The 19435-nt window shown below is 30.8% G+C and overlaps 2 protein-coding genes across 4 annotated transcripts in view; one reads left to right on the plus strand and one right to left on the minus strand.

Moving 5' to 3' along the window:
* The window catches only part of LOC126750510 (uncharacterized), a 38808-nt gene extending 19795 nt beyond the window's left edge, over positions 1 to 19013 (minus strand). Inside the window, exon 1 of one of the 3 annotated variants that reach the window (XM_050460149.1) lies at positions 18848 to 19013. Coding sequence is in view for 1 of the 3 variants with exons in the window: in XM_050460148.1 (XP_050316105.1) it covers positions 3433 to 3453 (21 nt within the window). In the remaining 2 variants the exon portion in view is untranslated. Of the gene's footprint in view, positions 1 to 3432; positions 3584 to 18531; positions 18673 to 18847 lie in introns of those variants that run through there. The other 2 variants (XM_050460150.1, XM_050460148.1) reach the window with 2 other exon arrangements.
* On the plus strand, positions 17570 to 18812 carry LOC126750051 (uncharacterized). Its single transcript, XM_050459555.1, has 2 exons — positions 17570 to 18398; positions 18450 to 18812. The coding sequence occupies exons 1-2, from the start codon at positions 17589 to 17591 to the stop codon at positions 18810 to 18812; spliced, it is 1173 nt and encodes a 390-aa protein (XP_050315512.1). The 5' UTR covers positions 17570 to 17588.
* Positions 19014 to 19435: the final 422 nt, after the last annotated feature.

Genomic DNA, 19435 nt, shown 5'->3' on the forward strand with positions numbered 1-19435 from the left:
ACCATAAATTTTTAGTTTTTGGTCACTCCTATATGGAGTGCGACCAAGATTTTGGACTAATCGAAAAGTCAAAGAAAAAAAACCAATATATTTTGGTAGCTCAAGCAAGTCGAAAGTTCACTGTTGTACGAATGAGAAATGAAGATTTTGTGTCAGTTGAAGAAATGAAAAAAGGGATAAAAGACAGTATTCCAGGAATACGTAGTATTCAATGGTTCCGACTGGAAAAAGATAAACCCCACATACTTCAATACAAAAACAGTTTGAATGAGAACATGGATTTTGAGTATTTTGACCTTAGAAAACAGAAAAAGGGTCGTCCAAATATCCAATTTGAGCTTAAGTTGTTGCATCCTGAGCCACCATCTATAAAAACCGCAAAATACGAGAACCTTCAGCAACTCTTTCAGTTTATTCCCCCTATATACCATAACTTTTATTCATCACTAAAACACCAAGGAAACGCGAAAAAAACTGTAGCCTCAGCAACAAACGAAAATGGAAAGAAGCGAGGCCACCACTAGCCAAAGATACACAGTTGCAGAAAATTCTGAAAATGTTTCAGCTGAATGGGAATCCGATGATGAATAGAAGGAGCGAGTGTTCGTGAGAGAGACGTTAAATTTTAACGTGTTTGTTTTTGGAGCGAGACATTTGTCCATGGACTCGCTGTTATTTAGTAATAAACCTAACTACGACTGCCATTTCTGATGTTAAATTCAAATATCCCCTTTTGTTTTGTAAGAATCGGTATTACAGGGATCTGTTGTGCTTTTAAAAATTAGAGAGGATTTTATAAGCAAGAAATGGGTTCAAAAATAACTTTGTATGTTATTTTGGTCTCAATATCTTGTTTTTAGATAACATAAGTTTGGGACTGTTAGAGGTTAGTGACAAGGAAATTTGGCAACTGTAAGGAAATACCAAAAAAACTAACAGTCTTAGAAAATGGACTAAAATATTTAAAAAAACTTAGAAATTTGTTTAAAAAAAATAATAATTTGTTTAAGGAATTCTTAAAACTTTCCAACTTTTTACCAAGAAAATCTATTTCTCATTTTAATAAAATCTCAAAAATACCCAATCTTGCGTAATATTCTAGAAAGAATGAAATAATAAAAAATAATATAGCGTCAAATTCAAATATCCCGCCCTCTTATTTTACGTAAGTCGGTATCATAGGGATCTGTTGTGTCAAAAAGTATCAAGGTTGCAGTATGGTTCTTTGAAATTTGAAGAGCTTCATAGGAGAGATTTGAGTTCAAACAAAACTTTGTATGTTATTTTAATCTCAATACCTTGTTTGTGGTCAAAATTTGGTTGGGACTTTCCGAGGTTAGCAACAGGTAGATTTGGCAACTGTGGAGTAGGATTGGTATTTATTTGCCAGAAAATACATTAGTCACCTCCGTGTAGCCGGGAAATTTGAATGTATTATCACAGAACTTGTATTTAAGTACAATGTATGGGAGGATTTAAGGTAAATAATATTTTGGCTTTTAAAGCAGTTGGCTGTTGAGCTTATATTTACTAATTAGTTAAGCAGGGTTGACTAAATAATCAAATATATGTATTAAAAAAATGTATACATATTATGGTGGTTGAAAAATCTAAAAGCAACTTTCTATTTAATAAATCCTGGTAATTTTCTACTTAAAATCCGGTAATTTTCTATTGAATAATATCCTGGTTGGGGAATTACCATAAAAAAATTTTCAAAAACTAAATTTTTTTAAAGAAATGCCTAATTATTAAAAAAAAAACTATTAATTTGGGTAAGAAATTATCAAATTATTCAGAAAATTTCAAGAAATGCCTATTTCTCATTTTAATAAAATCTCAAAAATACCTAATTTTGTATACAATTCAAGAAACAATGAGATAATAAAAAATTAAAATAATGATAAATAAAATTAGAGGTTACCGACACGGAAATTTGGCAACTGTGGAGTAGGATCGGTATGTTATTGTCAGAAAATACATTAGACACCTCCGTGTAGGCGGGAAATTTGAACGAAGTGAAAAATTACGAATACCTTGTTGAAGTTTTTTGAAGCAGTAAATTCAAATATCCCGCCTTTTTAATTACCTAAGAAATTATTGGGACAGACTTTTATTTTATAGTCGGTATTACAAAAACAGTATTTATTTTTCAGAAAATACATTACACATTGACACCTCCATGTAGGCGGGAAATTTGAATGTATTTTCACGGAACTTGCATTAAAGTACAATGTGAGGTAAGATTTTAGGTTAGTACTATATGGCTTTAAAAACAAAGTTGACAGGTTTATATTAAGTAAGCAGTTTGCTAAATATTGAAATATGTAAACAAAAAATTATACAGAGCCTTTAAAAAATCTATAGGCAATTTTCTATTAAATAAAATATTCTGGGTAAGGCAATACCAAAAAAAAAGCCAAAAGTCTTCAAAAATCAAAAATGGACTAAAATATTTAAAAAAAATTATTAAATAAGAATTATTTCAAAATTCTAAAAATATCGATTTTTACGTAAAATTCGAGAAACAATGAGATAATAAGTAAAACATAAAGTAATGAGAAACACCAGCAAAGAAGGCGCATACCAGCCCTAAAGGGGTTATTTGAAGCGTCAAATTCAAATATCCCGCCCTTTTATTTTATGTAAGTCGGTATCACAGGGATCTGTTGTGTCAAAAAGTATCTCTGTAACGTTGCCAGAGAGTTTTAGTATGGTTTTTTGAAATTAGAGGGAGTCTTATAGAGGAAAATTGGGTTCAATTTCGGGCATTAGAACTTTTTATGATATTTTGCTCCTAATATTTTGACAAATTTAGCTTGGGACTGTCAGATGTCTGCGACAGAGAAACCTAGCAGTAGGACTGGTATTTATTTGCAAAAAAATACATTAGACACCTCAGAGTAGGCGGGAAATTTAAATTTAGTATCACGAAACTTGAATTTAGGTACAATGGGAGATAGGATCTTAGGTAAATACTGTATGGCTTTTAAAACAAGTTGTCAGGTTTATATTCTGTAGTTAATAATTAAGCAGTTTACTTAATACTGAAATATATTTAAAAAATTATACAGGGCTTTTAAAAAATTTAGAAGCAATTTTCTATTAAATAAAATATTCTGGGTAAGAAAATTAAAAAAAAAAACTAAAAACCTTAAAAAATCGAAAATTGACTAAAATATAAAAAAAAAAATAATTTGGACAAGAAGTTAATCAAAACTGCCTAATTTGTTTAAAAAATACCAAAAATTGTTTTTAAAAACCCAAAATGCTCATTTTAAAAATTAAAAAAAAAATAATTTTCCTTGTATATACCAAGATAATCTCTAAAAATACCACACTTTATCTACTGCACATAAAATTTTAAATATTCCTTTAATCTTCATTCTTCCCAAGTATCAAATATCAAATACAAAAAAAATTAAAACTTACAAAAACACCCCAAAGTTTCATCGTAAAAAAAAGTTTCCGAAACGCACTGCTATATAAGACCACGACCTTGCACTTGTAACGTTAAAACTAATTCTGCACGAGATCTCCAAACTTTCCTTTCTATATCGGTTTCATCGCCCATATGCAGAATCTCTTCATTCTTCTTTTTCTCCTTCTATCATCGTCAATTTGTCGCATTTCTCCCATATATGATACAGCGCTTCTTTCTTAGTCCAAGAGCATATTAGCAATTTAATTTTTATTTATACAGGTGTTTTTAAAAAGGAAAATTGAAGAGAACTTATGCACTAAACCTCGCAGCTATAGGATGTGAAATTTAAAAAGCATTTTTTCTTTTATCACACTGTATATCAATCTCCATTAATCTCTGATCCTTTCAATCTAAAAAGCAGGTTCAAATAAATTTGCGAATATTTCTGTGTTTTTATAGACCCAGTATACAAATTTATGGTCATATTCAAGTGAAATTTTTTACAAAAATGTCATGGTATAACATCAGTACCCTGACTATAAATTACTTATTATTTACTGAATGAAGAAAGAGCGTTCGTCTCCCATGAACAACATGTTACTCCCATATTTGACTTTAAAATCAGTAAAAGTAAGAAAAAAAAATTAGATTGATGCCCATATATTTCGGAACGCGTTACGTTATATAGATATATATAGTAACCGAAAAAGAAACTGAATTTCTTCGCATAAATATGAATTAATTATGTAGTTTTGACAATTTTAATTAAGTGTCTTGTAATGATATCTTTGGAGGCGTATATGGTTTTAGTAAAAGGGATTTTCTTATACAAAATTGTCTATTTGGGATTTTCTTTACCCTAATCCATTACACACATATACAGTCCCTCACCTAAGAAATAATTGGGACAGGCCTATATACCGTGCACTACAATTATTAAAATGTTATGCCAAGTCATCGATAAATATCAGTCATTAATCAACTTTATTACAAACCTATAATCCACTTTATGTAAATGGTCTATATTTACAAACACATTTCTTTTGTTTACCTTTAATACCATTCAAGCTTAATAAAATGGCTTCTCCACTAGCTAATTTTAAGCCAGTTTATATCTATTGCAGCTTATTGGGCCTTACACCGCCATACAGTTTTCCCAAAAAGGGCCTGATAAAACCCGAATTATGTTCCAAAGGTGTTATTGCATTCCTAATTGCTTTAGCTATTTTATTTGTTATAGGAGAGTATCAAAAATTGAGTCATTTATTGCAACCAGAAAGCAGCTACATTCAAATGGATACATGCCTAAATGTTATTGCATATTTTGGCATGGTAAAAGTAATGTTTGGAATGATTAGTAATAAAAAACACTGGAAAAGGTTCTTGCAAAATCTTGATATGGTGGAAGAAATGCTTAGGCCGTTGGTGAAAAGAGACTCAATCTCAGCTTGGAAAACTGCTCAAAACCTTTTAGTAAAACTAGTTTTGCAATATGCTATTGTTTGTTATAATTTTTACATTTGGAGCCAAATTGATCCTGTCTTTTATGTAACTTACCGTCAAATAGTTACGTTTTACAATACCACTTTTATAATAATCTTATATGAGTTAGCAAACATGTTGCATCAAACAATTAAAGATATAAACACATTATTAATTACATGCCCTGCTACTGTAAGAGTTTGTCGAAGAGTATGTTTTGAAGTGCAAAGGAACATGAAGACTTGCAACAGGATTTTTAGTGACATTTGGGGCTTTTATTTTATCTTAAATTGGTGCTATGCTTTGATTATATTGGAAGCTACTTATTCAGCTATGACACTAGCAGGGACTGATTCTATAAAAGTATCCGCTAAAGTTCAGTATGCTTTCTCATACTTTTTATCAATTGTCATTACGGTGCATAAGATTATATAATTTTAAGCTTTATAATCAAAAAATCTTTTTTAGTTAACAATGTTTTACATAATGAGTAAATATTCCAACTGCAGTAAAACCTTTGTAAGTATTACCAGAAGTTGTCAGGACTTACTACAAGTAAATGTGGATATCACAGAAGAACAGATGGAGGAGCTGCGAGATTTTATTAAACAAATAGATATTAAGAAACTGTATTTTTCTATTAGCAGGGAACTAATATTGATAAGAAGTTAATTATAATGTATGCCAGTAATCTCATGAGGTATTTTATTACTCATGTGCAATGGCTTAATCAGATTAAACAGGAATCAAATGTTAGTTTTGCAGTAAATGGTACAATAAGTGTAGATAACGATGTAATTAAAACATTGAATTAGATCCTAAATTTATATATCTTAGTAATTCACAGTGTGTTCATACAAGAATTAAAAATCTATTGACTCCTCTTGTATGTGTCTCCTTTTGCATATAAAATTTTTTCCATGAATGTTTTATTATTTTACAGTTTTTATGCATTTTTTAAATTAACTTGGATGCCAGTAAGGATTAGGGGTTTCTTTACCCTTTACACACATAGAAAGTCTCTTCTACTGTTTCATCTCTCTGATATTTCAAACTAACCTAAGAAATTATTGACCTGGTTCCTGTAACCGATAATTATTAAAATATTCTGCCAAGTCATCAATAAATACCATTCATTAATCAACTTTATTACAAACCCATAAACTACTATATTAATTAATGGTCTATATTTACAAACACATTCCTTTTATTTACCTTTAATACCATTCAAGCTTAATAAAATGGCTTCTCCGCTAGCTAATTTTAAGCCAGTTTATATCTATTGCAGCTTATTGGGCCTTACACCGCCATACAGTTTTTCCAAAAAGGGCCTGATAAAATCTCAATTATGTTCCAAAGGTGTTATTGCATTCCTAATTGCTTTAGCTATTTTATTTGCTATAGGACAGTATCAAAAATTGAGTCATTTATTGCAACCAGAAAGCAGATACATTCAAATGGATACATGCCTAAATGTTATTGCATATTTTGGCATGGTAAAAGTAATGTTTGGAATGATTAATAATAAAAAACAATGGAAAAGGTTCTTGCAAAATCTTGATATGGTGGAAGAAATGCTTAGGCCATTGGTGAAAAGAGACTCAATCTCATCTTGGAAAACTACTCAAAACCTTTTAGTAAAACTACTTTTGCAATATACTATTGTTGGTTATAATTTTTACATTTGGAGCCAAATTGATCCTGTCTTTTATGTAACTTACTGCCAAATAATTACGTTTTACAATACCACTTTTATAATAATCTTATATGAGTTAGCAAACATGTTGCATCAAACTACTAAAGATATAAACACATTATTAGTTACATGCCCTGCTACTGTAAGAGTTTGTCGAAGAGTATGTTTTGAAGTGCAAAGGAACATGAAGACTTGCAACAGGATTTTTAGTGACATTTGGGGCTTTTATTTTATCTTAAATTGGTGCTATGCTTTGATTATATTGGACGCTACTTATTCAGCTATGACACTAGCTGGGACTAATTCTATAAAAGTATCCGCTAAAGTTCAGTATGCTTTCTCATACTTTTTATCAATTGTCATTACGGTGCATAAGGTTATATAATTTTAAGCTTTATAATCAAAAAATCTTTTTTAGTTATCAATGTTTTACATAATTAGTAAATATTCCAACTGCAGTAAAACCTTTGTAAGTATTACCAGAAGTTGTCAGGACTTACTACAAGTAAATGTGGATATCACAGAAGAACAGATGGAGGAGCTGCGAGATTTTATTAAACAAATAGATATTAAGAAACTGTATTTTTCTATTAGCAGGGTAACTAATATTGATAAGAAGTTAATTATAATGTATGCCAGTAATCTCATGAGGTATTTTATTACTCATGTGCAATGGCTTAATCAGATTAATCAGGAATCAAATGTTAGTTTTGCAGTAAATGTTACAATAAGTGTAGATAACGATGTAATTAAAACATTGAATTAGATCCTAAATTTATATATCTTAGTAACTCACAGTGTGTTCATACAAGAATTAAAAATCTCTTGACTCCTCTTGTATGCGTCTCCTTTTGCATTTAAAACTTTTTCCATGTAGTGCAGTAAAAACGCGGTCGAAAGACGCTTATTTATCGATTTTTTTTTTAAGGTATAACCTAATATATAATTTATTTTTTGAAAGTATATTTACATCTGTGGTATAACCAGATCAAATCTATACTATCATTACTATCTTATTAGGCATGTTTATTGGCATCTGAAATCGAGTTTTACGACATCGCTAGGCTGACCCAATTTTTTTCATATTCAAAAAACCTCAAAAATCGCGGTAATTTTAAAACTCAACTTTCTGACACATAACTCGCTCTATCTCAAAAACCGCTCTACCTACTAAAATGATTTTTTTTTTAAATTTTGAAACGCATCTCTTTGCGCACATATTGCAATAGAAAAATCTGAAGTAGTGTTTTTTTTTGTTTATCAAAAAATTTTAAAAATGTGCTGGTCACCGTTTATTAAGAGACTGTTTTCAGCAATCGAAAAACTTTTTTATTTGAAGGAATTTTACCATACAGTCTGCGAAGAAAATATAGCAGACATATTAATAATGTTAAAAAAAAACTGCAACCATTTATCTCTAATAGATCATGAGTTATCGAATTTTCAATTCGGGGTTCCAATCGCAGGAACACTTTCGAGGTTGTCCCGCGGCAACTTTCTACTAACCGCGCGCACTGCAAGTACGCTTTACTAGGTATTTATTATATTGAAATTTTTAATTTGAAATACCTATTTATTTGAACAGTTGATACCCCAAAATTTGAAATTCGAAAAATTGGCATGCACAATATTTTTAAATGCGTCTAGTATACAAATAAACCGACGCGGCATCCCGGCAATCCTGCGCACTCCGGTTTGTCGAGATTAGTCGAAAAAATATAAATGTGCTTTTTTAGTTTTTCAAAGACGCTAGCCCTTTTATTTTAGTTGTTTTTATGACTTCTTGCGTTGTTTTACAAAAATAATATTAAAAATAGGAATCAAAATGATTAATGTGCGCATATAGTTTATAGTGAGTAGTTGTGTTTTAGTTAGTATAATATAGTGAATGAGTGGTCCTAAACATTGAAGAGATGGATGTGAAATGTATTTTTTGTGGCAAATCTGTAGACCAAGGCGATAGTTTGGTAGTTCAGAATCCTACTAAAACCGGCCTGGAGACCATACTTCAGGCAGCAGAAAAAAGAAAGGACACTTGCAGGAAAAAATTATTGGAGATGAAAAAGGAGATTTTGGATGGTAGGATTAAACTTAAATTTCATGTTGCCTGTAGAAAAACCTATACAAGTACCCCAAATATTGGACTCCTATATTAACCACGAAAGAACCTGTACCGGAAAATCTTCGAATTGCTGTTCCGACAGAGGCTGCACCACCCAATGTGTTTGTGTAACACATGGCTTGAAATGTTGCTGCCAATGCAAATGCAAATTGTGCAGCAATAAAATGAATTTTGAAAATAAAATATCTGATTCAGAATCGGAAATGTACTAAATTTTGGAAAGTAAAAAACTAATGTAACGAGTGCCTTTTATTTATGGAGAAAAGTTTTACATGCAGCAAGTTCATGGGAGCAAACCGTTCATAAGAACTACCCTCATTTCGATTTATCCTCAGAACGCCACTCCGACTATTTTTTTTTCATTTTCTTAGAATTTGTTTCCCTTGTCAACCTTATTTTCTGCCTTTTATTTAATCCAAATCCTAATTAAAATCGTATTGCATCGAAATCACTAACCGGCACGTCAGACAGAAACGTACTACAGTAAACTGAACAGACTGTTACAGTAGTGAAAAGTGCAGTTAAATTAAGTACAGTACAATAAAGTACAGTTAGTAAAAAGAAGAAATTGTCTGTGACTACAACCCGCGGTGAGTGGAATAAATCCCTTTTCAGTTGGCGCGCGATCACTTGCGATTTGAGCTCCGAATTCAAAGATCGATAACTCAAAATCTATTAGAGATAAATGGTTGCAGTTTCTTTTAAAAACTTTTTTAATGTGTCTGCTACATTTTCTTCGCAGACTATATGGTAAAATTCCTTTACATAAAAAAGTTTATCGATTGCTGAAAAAAGTATCTCCATAAACGGTGACCAGCACATTTTTTTAATTTTTTTGAATAACAAAAAAAAACACTACCTCAATCTTTTCTATTGCAATATGTGCGCAAAGAAATGCGTTTATAAATTAAAAAAAAAAATCATTTTAGTAGCTAGAGCGGTTTTTGAGATAGAGCGAGTTGTGTCAAAAAGTTGAGTTTCTAAATTATCGCGATTCTTGAAGTTTTTTCAATATATAAAAAATCGGCACCCCAATAGACACCCTATAGCGATGTCGTAGAACTCGGTTTCAGATGCCCAGTAATATTCCCAATAATTTAGTATAGGACTTACCTGGTTATACCTCGAAAAAAACGCGAGAATTCGAGCCGGTTTTTACTCCGCTAATGAATACTTTATTATTTTACAATTTTTATACAGATTTTAAATTAACTTGGATGTCAATAAGGATTAGGGGTTTCTTTACCCTTTACACACATATAAAATCTCTTCTACTGTTTTATCTCTCTGATGTTTCAAACTAACCTAAGAAATTATTGACCTGGTTCCTGTGACTGATAATTATTATTAAAATATTCTGCCAAGTCATCAATAAATACCATTCATTAATCAACTTTATTACAAACCCATAAACTACTATATTAATTAATGGTCTATATTCACAAACACATTCCTTTTATTTACCTTTAATACCATTCAAGCTTAATAAAATGGTGTCTCCACTAGCTAGTTTTAAGCCAGTTTATATCTATTGCAGCTTATTGGGCCTTACACCGCTATACAGTTTTCCCAAAAAGGGCCTGATAAAACCCGAATTATGTTCCAAAGGTGTTATTGCATTCCTAATTGCTTTAGCTATTTTATTTCTTATAGGACAGTATCAAAAATTGAGTCATTTATTGCAACCAGAAAGCAGAAACATTCAAATGGATACATGCCTAAATGTTATTGCATAATTTGGAATGGTAAAAGTAATACTTGGAATGACTAGGAATAAAAAACACTGGAAAAGGTTCTTGCAAAATCTTGATATGGTGGAAGAAATGCTTAGGCCATTGGTGAAAAGAGACTTAATCTCACCTTGGAAAACTACCCAAAACCTTTTAGTAAAACTAGTTTTGCAATATGCTATTGTTGGTTATAATTTTTACATTTGGAGCCAAATTGATCCTGTCTTTTATGTAACTTACCGTCAAATAGTTACGTTTTACAATACCACTTTTATAATAATCTTATATGAGTTAGCAAACATGTTGCATCAAACAATTAAAGATATAAACACATTATTAATTACATGCCCTGCTACTGTAAGAGTTTGTCGAAGAGTATGTTTTGAAGTGCAAAGGAACATGAAGACTTGCAACAGGATTTTTAGTGACATTTGGGGCTTTTATTTTATCTTAAATTGGTGCTATGCTTTGATTATATTGGAAGCTACTTATTCAGCTATGACACTAGCAGGGACTGATTCTATAAAAGTATCCGCTAAAGTTCAGTATGCTTTCTCATACTTTTTATCAATTGTCATTACGGTGCATAAGATTATATAATTTTAAGCTTTATAATCAAAAAATCTTTTTTAGTTAACAATGTTTTACATAATGAGTAAATATTCCAACTGCAGTAAAACCTTTGTAAGTATTACCAGAAGTTGTCAGGACTTACTACAAGTAAATGTGGATATCACAGAAGAACAGATGGAGGAGCTGCGAGATTTTATTAAACAAATAGATATTAAGAAACTGTATTTTTCTATTAGCAGGGAACTAATATTGATAAGAAGTTAATTATAATGTATGCCAGTAATCTCATGAGGTATTTTATTACTCATGTGCAATGGCTTAATCAGATTAAACAGGAATCAAATGTTAGTTTTGCAGTAAATGGTACAATAAGTGTAGATAACGATGTAATTAAAACATTGAATTAGATCCTAAATTTATATATCTTAGTAATTCACAGTGTGTTCATACAAGAATTAAAAATCTATTGACTCCTCTTGTATGTGTCTCCTTTTGCATATAAAATTTTTTCCATGAATGTTTTATTATTTTACAGTTTTTATGCATTTTTTAAATTAACTTGGATGCCAGTAAGGATTAGGGGTTTCTTTACCCTTTACACACATAGAAAGTCTCTTCTACTGTTTCATCTCTCTGATATTTCAAACTAACCTAAGAAATTATTGACCTGGTTCCTGTAACCGATAATTATTAAAATATTCTGCCAAGTCATCAATAAATACCATTCATTAATCAACTTTATTACAAACCCATAAACTACTATATTAATTAATGGTCTATATTTACAAACACATTCCTTTTATTTACCTTTAATACCATTCAAGCTTAATAAAATGGCTTCTCCGCTAGCTAATTTTAAGCCAGTTTATATCTATTGCAGCTTATTGGGCCTTACACCGCCATACAGTTTTTCCAAAAAGGGCCTGATAAAATCTCAATTATGTTCCAAAGGTGTTATTGCATTCCTAATTGCTTTAGCTATTTTATTTGCTATAGGACAGTATCAAAAATTGAGTCATTTATTGCAACCAGAAAGCAGATACATTCAAATGGATACATGCCTAAATGTTATTGCATATTTTGGCATGGTAAAAGTAATGTTTGGAATGATTAATAATAAAAAACAATGGAAAAGGTTCTTGCAAAATCTTGATATGGTGGAAGAAATGCTTAGGCCATTGGTGAAAAGAGACTCAATCTCATCTTGGAAAACTACTCAAAACCTTTTAGTAAAACTACTTTTGCAATATACTATTGTTGGTTATAATTTTTACATTTGGAGCCAAATTGATCCTGTCTTTTATGTAACTTACTGCCAAATAATTACGTTTTACAATACCACTTTTATAATAATCTTATATGAGTTAGCAAACATGTTGCATCAAACTACTAAAGATATAAACACATTATTAGTTACATGCCCTGCTACTGTAAGAGTTTGTCGAAGAGTATGTTTTGAAGTGCAAAGGAACATGAAGACTTGCAACAGGATTTTTAGTGACATTTGGGGCTTTTATTTTATCTTAAATTGGTGCTATGCTTTGATTATATTGGACGCTACTTATTCAGCTATGACACTAGCTGGGACTAATTCTATAAAAGTATCCGCTAAAGTTCAGTATGCTTTCTCATACTTTTTATCAATTGTCATTACGGTGCATAAGGTTATATAATTTTAAGCTTTATAATCAAAAAATCTTTTTTAGTTATCAATGTTTTACATAATTAGTAAATATTCCAACTGCAGTAAAACCTTTGTAAGTATTACCAGAAGTTGTCAGGACTTACTACAAGTAAATGTGGATATCACAGAAGAACAGATGGAGGAGCTGCGAGATTTTATTAAACAAATAGATATTAAGAAACTGTATTTTTCTATTAGCAGGGTAACTAATATTGATAAGAAGTTAATTATAATGTATGCCAGTAATCTCATGAGGTATTTTATTACTCATGTGCAATGGCTTAATCAGATTAATCAGGAATCAAATGTTAGTTTTGCAGTAAATGTTACAATAAGTGTAGATAACGATGTAATTAAAACATTGAATTAGATCCTAAATTTATATATCTTAGTAACTCACAGTGTGTTCATACAAGAATTAAAAATCTCTTGACTCCTCTTGTATGCGTCTCCTTTTGCATTTAAAACTTTTTCCATGTAGTGCAGTAAAAACGCGGTCGAAAGACGCTTATTTATCGATTTTTTTTTTAAGGTATAACCTAATATATAATTTATTTTTTGAAAGTATATTTACATCTGTGGTATAACCAGATCAAATCTATACTATCATTACTATCTTATTAGGCATGTTTATTGGCATCTGAAATCGAGTTTTACGACATCGCTAGGCTGACCCAATTTTTTTCATATTCAAAAAACCTCAAAAATCGCGGTAATTTTAAAACTCAACTTTCTGACACATAACTCGCTCTATCTCAAAAACCGCTCTACCTACTAAAATGATTTTTTTTTTAAATTTTGAAACGCATCTCTTTGCGCACATATTGCAATAGAAAAATCTGAAGTAGTGTTTTTTTTTGTTTATCAAAAAATTTTAAAAATGTGCTGGTCACCGTTTATTAAGAGACTGTTTTCAGCAATCGAAAAACTTTTTTATTTGAAGGAATTTTACCATACAGTCTGCGAAGAAAATATAGCAGACATATTAATAATGTTAAAAAAAAACTGCAACCATTTATCTCTAATAGATCATGAGTTATCGAATTTTCAATTCGGGGTTCCAATCGCAGGAACACTTTCGAGGTTGTCCCGCGGCAACTTTCTACTAATCGCGCGCACTGCAAGTACCCTTTACTAGGTATTTATTATATTGACATTTTTAATTTGAAATACCTATTTATTTGAACAGTTGATACCCCAAAATTTGAAATTCAAAAAATTGGCATGCACAATATTTTTAAATGCGTCTAGTATAAAAATAAACCGGCGCGGCATCCCGGCAATCCTGCGCACTCCGTTTCGTTGAGATTAGTCGAAAAAATATAAATGTGCTTTTTTAGTTTTTCAAAGACGCTAGCCCTTTCATTTTAGTTGTTTTTATGACTTCTTGCGTTGTTTTACGAAAATAATATTAAAAATAAGAATCAAAATGATTAATGTGGGCATATAGTATATAGTGAGTAGTTGTGTTTTAGTTAGTATAATATAGTGAATGAGTGGTCCTAAACATTGAAGAGATGGATGTGAAATGTATTTTTTGTGGTAAATCTGTAGACCAAGGCGATAGTTTGGTAGTTCAGAATCCTACCAAAACCGGCCTGGAGACCATACTTCAGGCAGCAGAAAAAAGAAAGGACACTTGCAGGAAAAAATTATTGGAGATGAAAAAGGAGATTTTGGATGGTAGGATGAAACTTAAATTTCATGTTGCCTGTAGAAAAACCTATACAAGTACCCCAAATATTAGACTCCTATATTAACCACGAAAGAACCTGTACCGGAAAAATCTTCGAAGTGCTCTATCAATTTGCTGTTCCGCCAGAGGCTGCACCACCCAATGTGTTTGTGTAACACATGGCTTGAAATGTTGCTGCCAATGCAAATGCAAATTGTGCAGCAATAAAATGAATTTTGAAAATGAAATATCTGATTCAGAATCGGAAATGTACTAAATTTTGGAAAGTAAAAAACTAATGTAACGAGTGCCTTTTATTTATGGAGAAAAGTTTTACATGCAGCAAGTGCATGGGTGCAAACCGTTCATAAGAACTACCCTCATTTCGATTTATCCTCAGAACGCCACTCCGACTATTTTTTTTTCATTTTCTTAGAGTTTGTTTCCCTTGTCAACCTTAATTTCTGCCTTTTATTTAATCCAAATCCTAATTAAAATCGTATTACATCGAAATCACTAACCGGCACGTCAGACAGAAACGTACTACAGTAAACTGAACAGACTGTTACAGTAGTAAAAAGTGCAGTTAAATTAAGTACAGTACAATAAAGTACAGTTAGTAAAAAGAGGAAATTGTCTGTGACTACAACCCGCGGTGAGTGGAATAAATCCCTTTTCAGTTGGCGCGCGGTCACTTGCGATTTGAGCTCTGAATTCAAAAATCTATAACTCAAAATCTATTAGAGATAAATGGTTGCAGTTTTTTTTAAAAACTTTTTTAATGTGCTGCTACATTTTCTTCGCAGACTATATGGTAAAATTCCTTTACATAAAAAAGTTTATCGATTGCTGAAAAAAGTATTTCCATAAACGGTAACCAGCACATTTTTTAAATTTTTTTGAATAACAAAAAAAAAACACTACCTCAATCTTTTCTATTGCAATATGTGCGCAAAGAAATGCGTTTAAAAATTCAAAAAAAAATCATTTTAGTAGCTAGAGCGGTTTTTGAGATAGAGCGAGTTATGTGTCAAAAAGTTGAGTCTCTAAATTATCGCGATTCTTGAAGTTTTTTCAATATATAAAAAATCGGCACCCCAATAGACACCCTATAGCGATGTCATAGAACTCGGTTTCAGATGCCCAGTATAATTCCCAATAATTTAGTATAGGACTTATCTGGTTATACCTCGAAAAAAAAACGCGAGAATTCGAGCCGGTTTTTACTCCGCTAATGAATATTTTATTATTTTACAATTTTTATACAGATTTTAAATTAACTTGGATGTCAATAAGGATTAGGGGTTTCTTTACCCTTTACACACATATAAAATCTCTTCTTCTGTTTTATCTCTCTGATATTTCAAACTAACCTAAGAAATTATTGACCTGGTTCCTGTAACCGATAATTATTAAAATATTCTGCCAAGTCATCAATAAATACCATTCATTAATCAACTTTATTACAAACCCATAAACTACTATATTAATTAATGGTCTATATTCACAAACACATTCCTTTTATTTACCTTTAATACCATTCAAGCTTAATAAAATGGTGTCTCCACTAGCTAATTTTAAGCCAGTTTATATCTATTGCAGCTTACTGGGCCTTACACCGCCATACAATTTTCCCAAAAAGGGTCTGATAAAACCCCAATTATGTTCCAAAGGCGTTATTGCATTCCTAATTGCTTTAGCTATTTTATTTGTTATAGGAGAGTATCAAAAATTGAGTCATATATTGCAACCAGAAAGTAGCTACATTCAAATGGATACATGCCTAAATGTTATTGCATATTTTGGCATGGTAAAAGTAATGTTTGGAATGATTAGTAATAAAAAACACTGGAAAAGGTTCTTACAAAACCTTGATATGGTGGAAGAAATGCTTAGGCCATTGGTGAAAAGAAACTCAATCTCATCTTGGAAAACTACTCAAAACCTTTTAGTAAAACTACTTTTGCAATATGCTATTGTTGGTTATAATTTTTACATTTGGAGCCAAATTGATCCTATCCTTTATGTAACTTATCGCCAAATAATTACATTTTACAATACCACTTTTATAATAATCTTATATGAGTTAGCAAACATGTTGCATCAAACTATTAAAGATATAAACACATTATTAATTACATGCCCTGCTACTGTAAGAGTTTGTCGAAGAGTATGTTTTGAAGTGCAAAGGAATATGAAGACTTGCAACAGGATTTTTAGTGACATTTGGGGATTTTATTTTATATTAAATTGGTGCTATGCTTTGATTATATTGGACGCTACTTATTCAGCTATGACACTAGCAGGGACTGATTCTATAAAAGTATCCGCTAAAGTTCAGTATGCTTTCTCATACTTTTTATCAATTGTCATTACGGTGCATAAGGTTATATAATTTTAAGCTTTATAATCAAAAAATCTTTTTTAGTTAACAATGTTTTACATAATGAGTAAATATTCCAACTGCAGTAAAACCTTTGTAAGTATTACCAGAAGTTGTCAGGACTTACTAAAAGTAAATGTGGATATCACAGAAGAACAGATGGAGGAGCTGCGAGATTTTATTAAACAAATAGATATTAAGAAACTGTATTTTTCTATTAGCAGGGTAACTAATATTGATAAGAAGTTAATTATAATGTATGCCAGTAATCTCATGAGGTATTTTATTACTCATGTGCAATGGCTTAATCAGATTAAACAGGAATCAAATGTTAGTTTTGCAGTAAATGGTACAATAAGTGTAGATAACGATGTAATTAAAACATTGAATTAGATCCTAAATTTATATATCTTAGTAATTCACAGTGTGTTCATACAAGAATTAAAAATCTCTTGACTCCTCTTGAATGTGTCTCCTTTTGCATATAAAATTTTTTCCATGAATATTTTATTATTTTACAGTTTTTATGCATTTTTTAAATTAACTTGGATGCCAGTAAGAATTAGGGGTTTCTTTACCCTTTACACACATAGAAAGTCTCTTCTACTGTTTCATCTCTCTGATATTTCAAACTAACCTAAGAAATTATTGACCTGGTTCCTGTGACTGATAATTATTATTCAAATATTCTGCCAAGGCATCAATAAATACCATTCATTAATCAACTTTATTACAAATCCATAAACTATATTAATTAATGGTCTATATTCACAAACACATTTCTTTTATTTACCTTTAATACCATTCAAGCTTAATAAAATGGCTTCTCCACTAGCTAATTTTAAGCCAGTTTATATCTATTGCAGCTTACTGGGCCTTACACCGCCATACAGTTTTCCCAAAAAGGGCCTGATAAAACCCCAATTATGTTTCAAAAGTGTAATTGCTTTAGCTATTTTATTTGTTATAGGACAGTATCAAAAATTGAGTCATTTATTGCAACCAGAAAGCAGATACATTCAAATGGATACATGCCTAAATGTTATTGCATATTTTGGCATGGTAAAAGTAATGTTTGGAATGATTAATAATAAAAAACAATGGAAAAGGTTCTTGCAAAATCTTGATATGGTGGAAGAAATGCTTAGGCCATTGGTGAAAAGAGACTCAATCTCATCTTGGAAAACTACTCAAAACCTTTTAGTAAAACTACTTTTGCAATATACTATTGTTGGTTATAATTTTTACATTTGGAGCCAAATTGATCCTGTCTTTTATGCAACTTACCGCCAAATAATTACGTTTTACAATACCACTTTTATAATAATCTTATATGAGTTAGCAAACATGTTGCATCAAACTATTAAAGATATAAACACATTATTAATTACATGCCCTGCTACTGTAAGAGTTTGTCGAAGAGTATGTTTTGAAGTGCAAAGGAACATGAAGACTTGCAACAGGGTTTTTAGTGACATTTGGGGATTTTATTTTATATTAAATTGGTGCTATGCTTTGATTATATTGGACGCTACTTATTCAGCTATGATACTAGCAGGGACTGATTCTATAAAAGTATCCGCTAAAGTTCAGTATGCTTTTTCATACTTTGTATCAATTGTCATTATGGTGCATAAGATAATATAATTTTAAGCTTTATAATTAAAAAATCTTTTTTAGTTAACAATGTTTTACATAATGAGTAAATATTCCAACTGCAGTAAAACCTTTGAAAGTATTACCACAAGTTGTCAGGACTTACTCCGAGTAAATGTGGATATCACAGAAGAACAGATGGAGGAGCTGCGAGATTTTATTAAGCAAATAGAGATTAAGAAACTGTATTTTTCTATAAGCGGGGTAACTAATATTGATAAGAAGTTAATTATAATATATGCCAGTAATCTCATGAGGTATTTTATTATTCATGTGCAATGGCTTAATCAGATTAATCAGGAATCAAATGTTAATTTTTCAGTAAATGTAATAAATGCAATAAGTGTTAATCACATAGATATGAATATAAGTAAAACATTAGATTAGAATTTAGAGTTATAGAACTAGAGCATATAACTTACAGTGTTTGTATGTATGAGTCTACTTTTGCATTTGTTAAATGCTTGGTTTATTAATTTACAATTTTTATGCACTTTTTAAATTAACTTGGACGGCGATAAGTTTGAAAATAACACTATATCTCACAAAAACCATTTTTTTATTGAGAATTTGCATAATTTAAAATGTGTGTGAAGCTAGCGTCCGATCGATATCCAGCAACCAAAATCGAGAACGCAGCATATGCCGGTTGCCAGCGACCAATTTATAGTCCGCGCTCCCTGTTATTTAATCAATATAATGCCCGTATCTCCTGAAATTCCCAAGGGATTTTAATAATTTTTTGTCCAGATATTAACAATGAATACCTAAATCGACTGACGATGGTCTCAAACCTCTACAAACTAAGGTTTTGTTGTGAAAATTAATTAAAAAGTCAAATGGTAAAAAAATGAAAAAGGCTCTAACTCCCAAAATTCCCAAAGGATTTGGATAAAACTTTTTTTTATAAAAGATAATAAATATCTAAATTGATTTTAGATGGTTGCAAACCTCTACAAACGAAAGTTTTTTGGTAAAAAATTATTGAATTTTTAGATGTACAAAAAAAA

Source organism: Anthonomus grandis, chromosome 2, assembly GCF_022605725.1.
Source record: "Anthonomus grandis grandis chromosome 2, icAntGran1.3, whole genome shotgun sequence".
In the NCBI taxonomy this organism is placed as follows: Eukaryota; Metazoa; Arthropoda; class Insecta; order Coleoptera; family Curculionidae; genus Anthonomus; species Anthonomus grandis.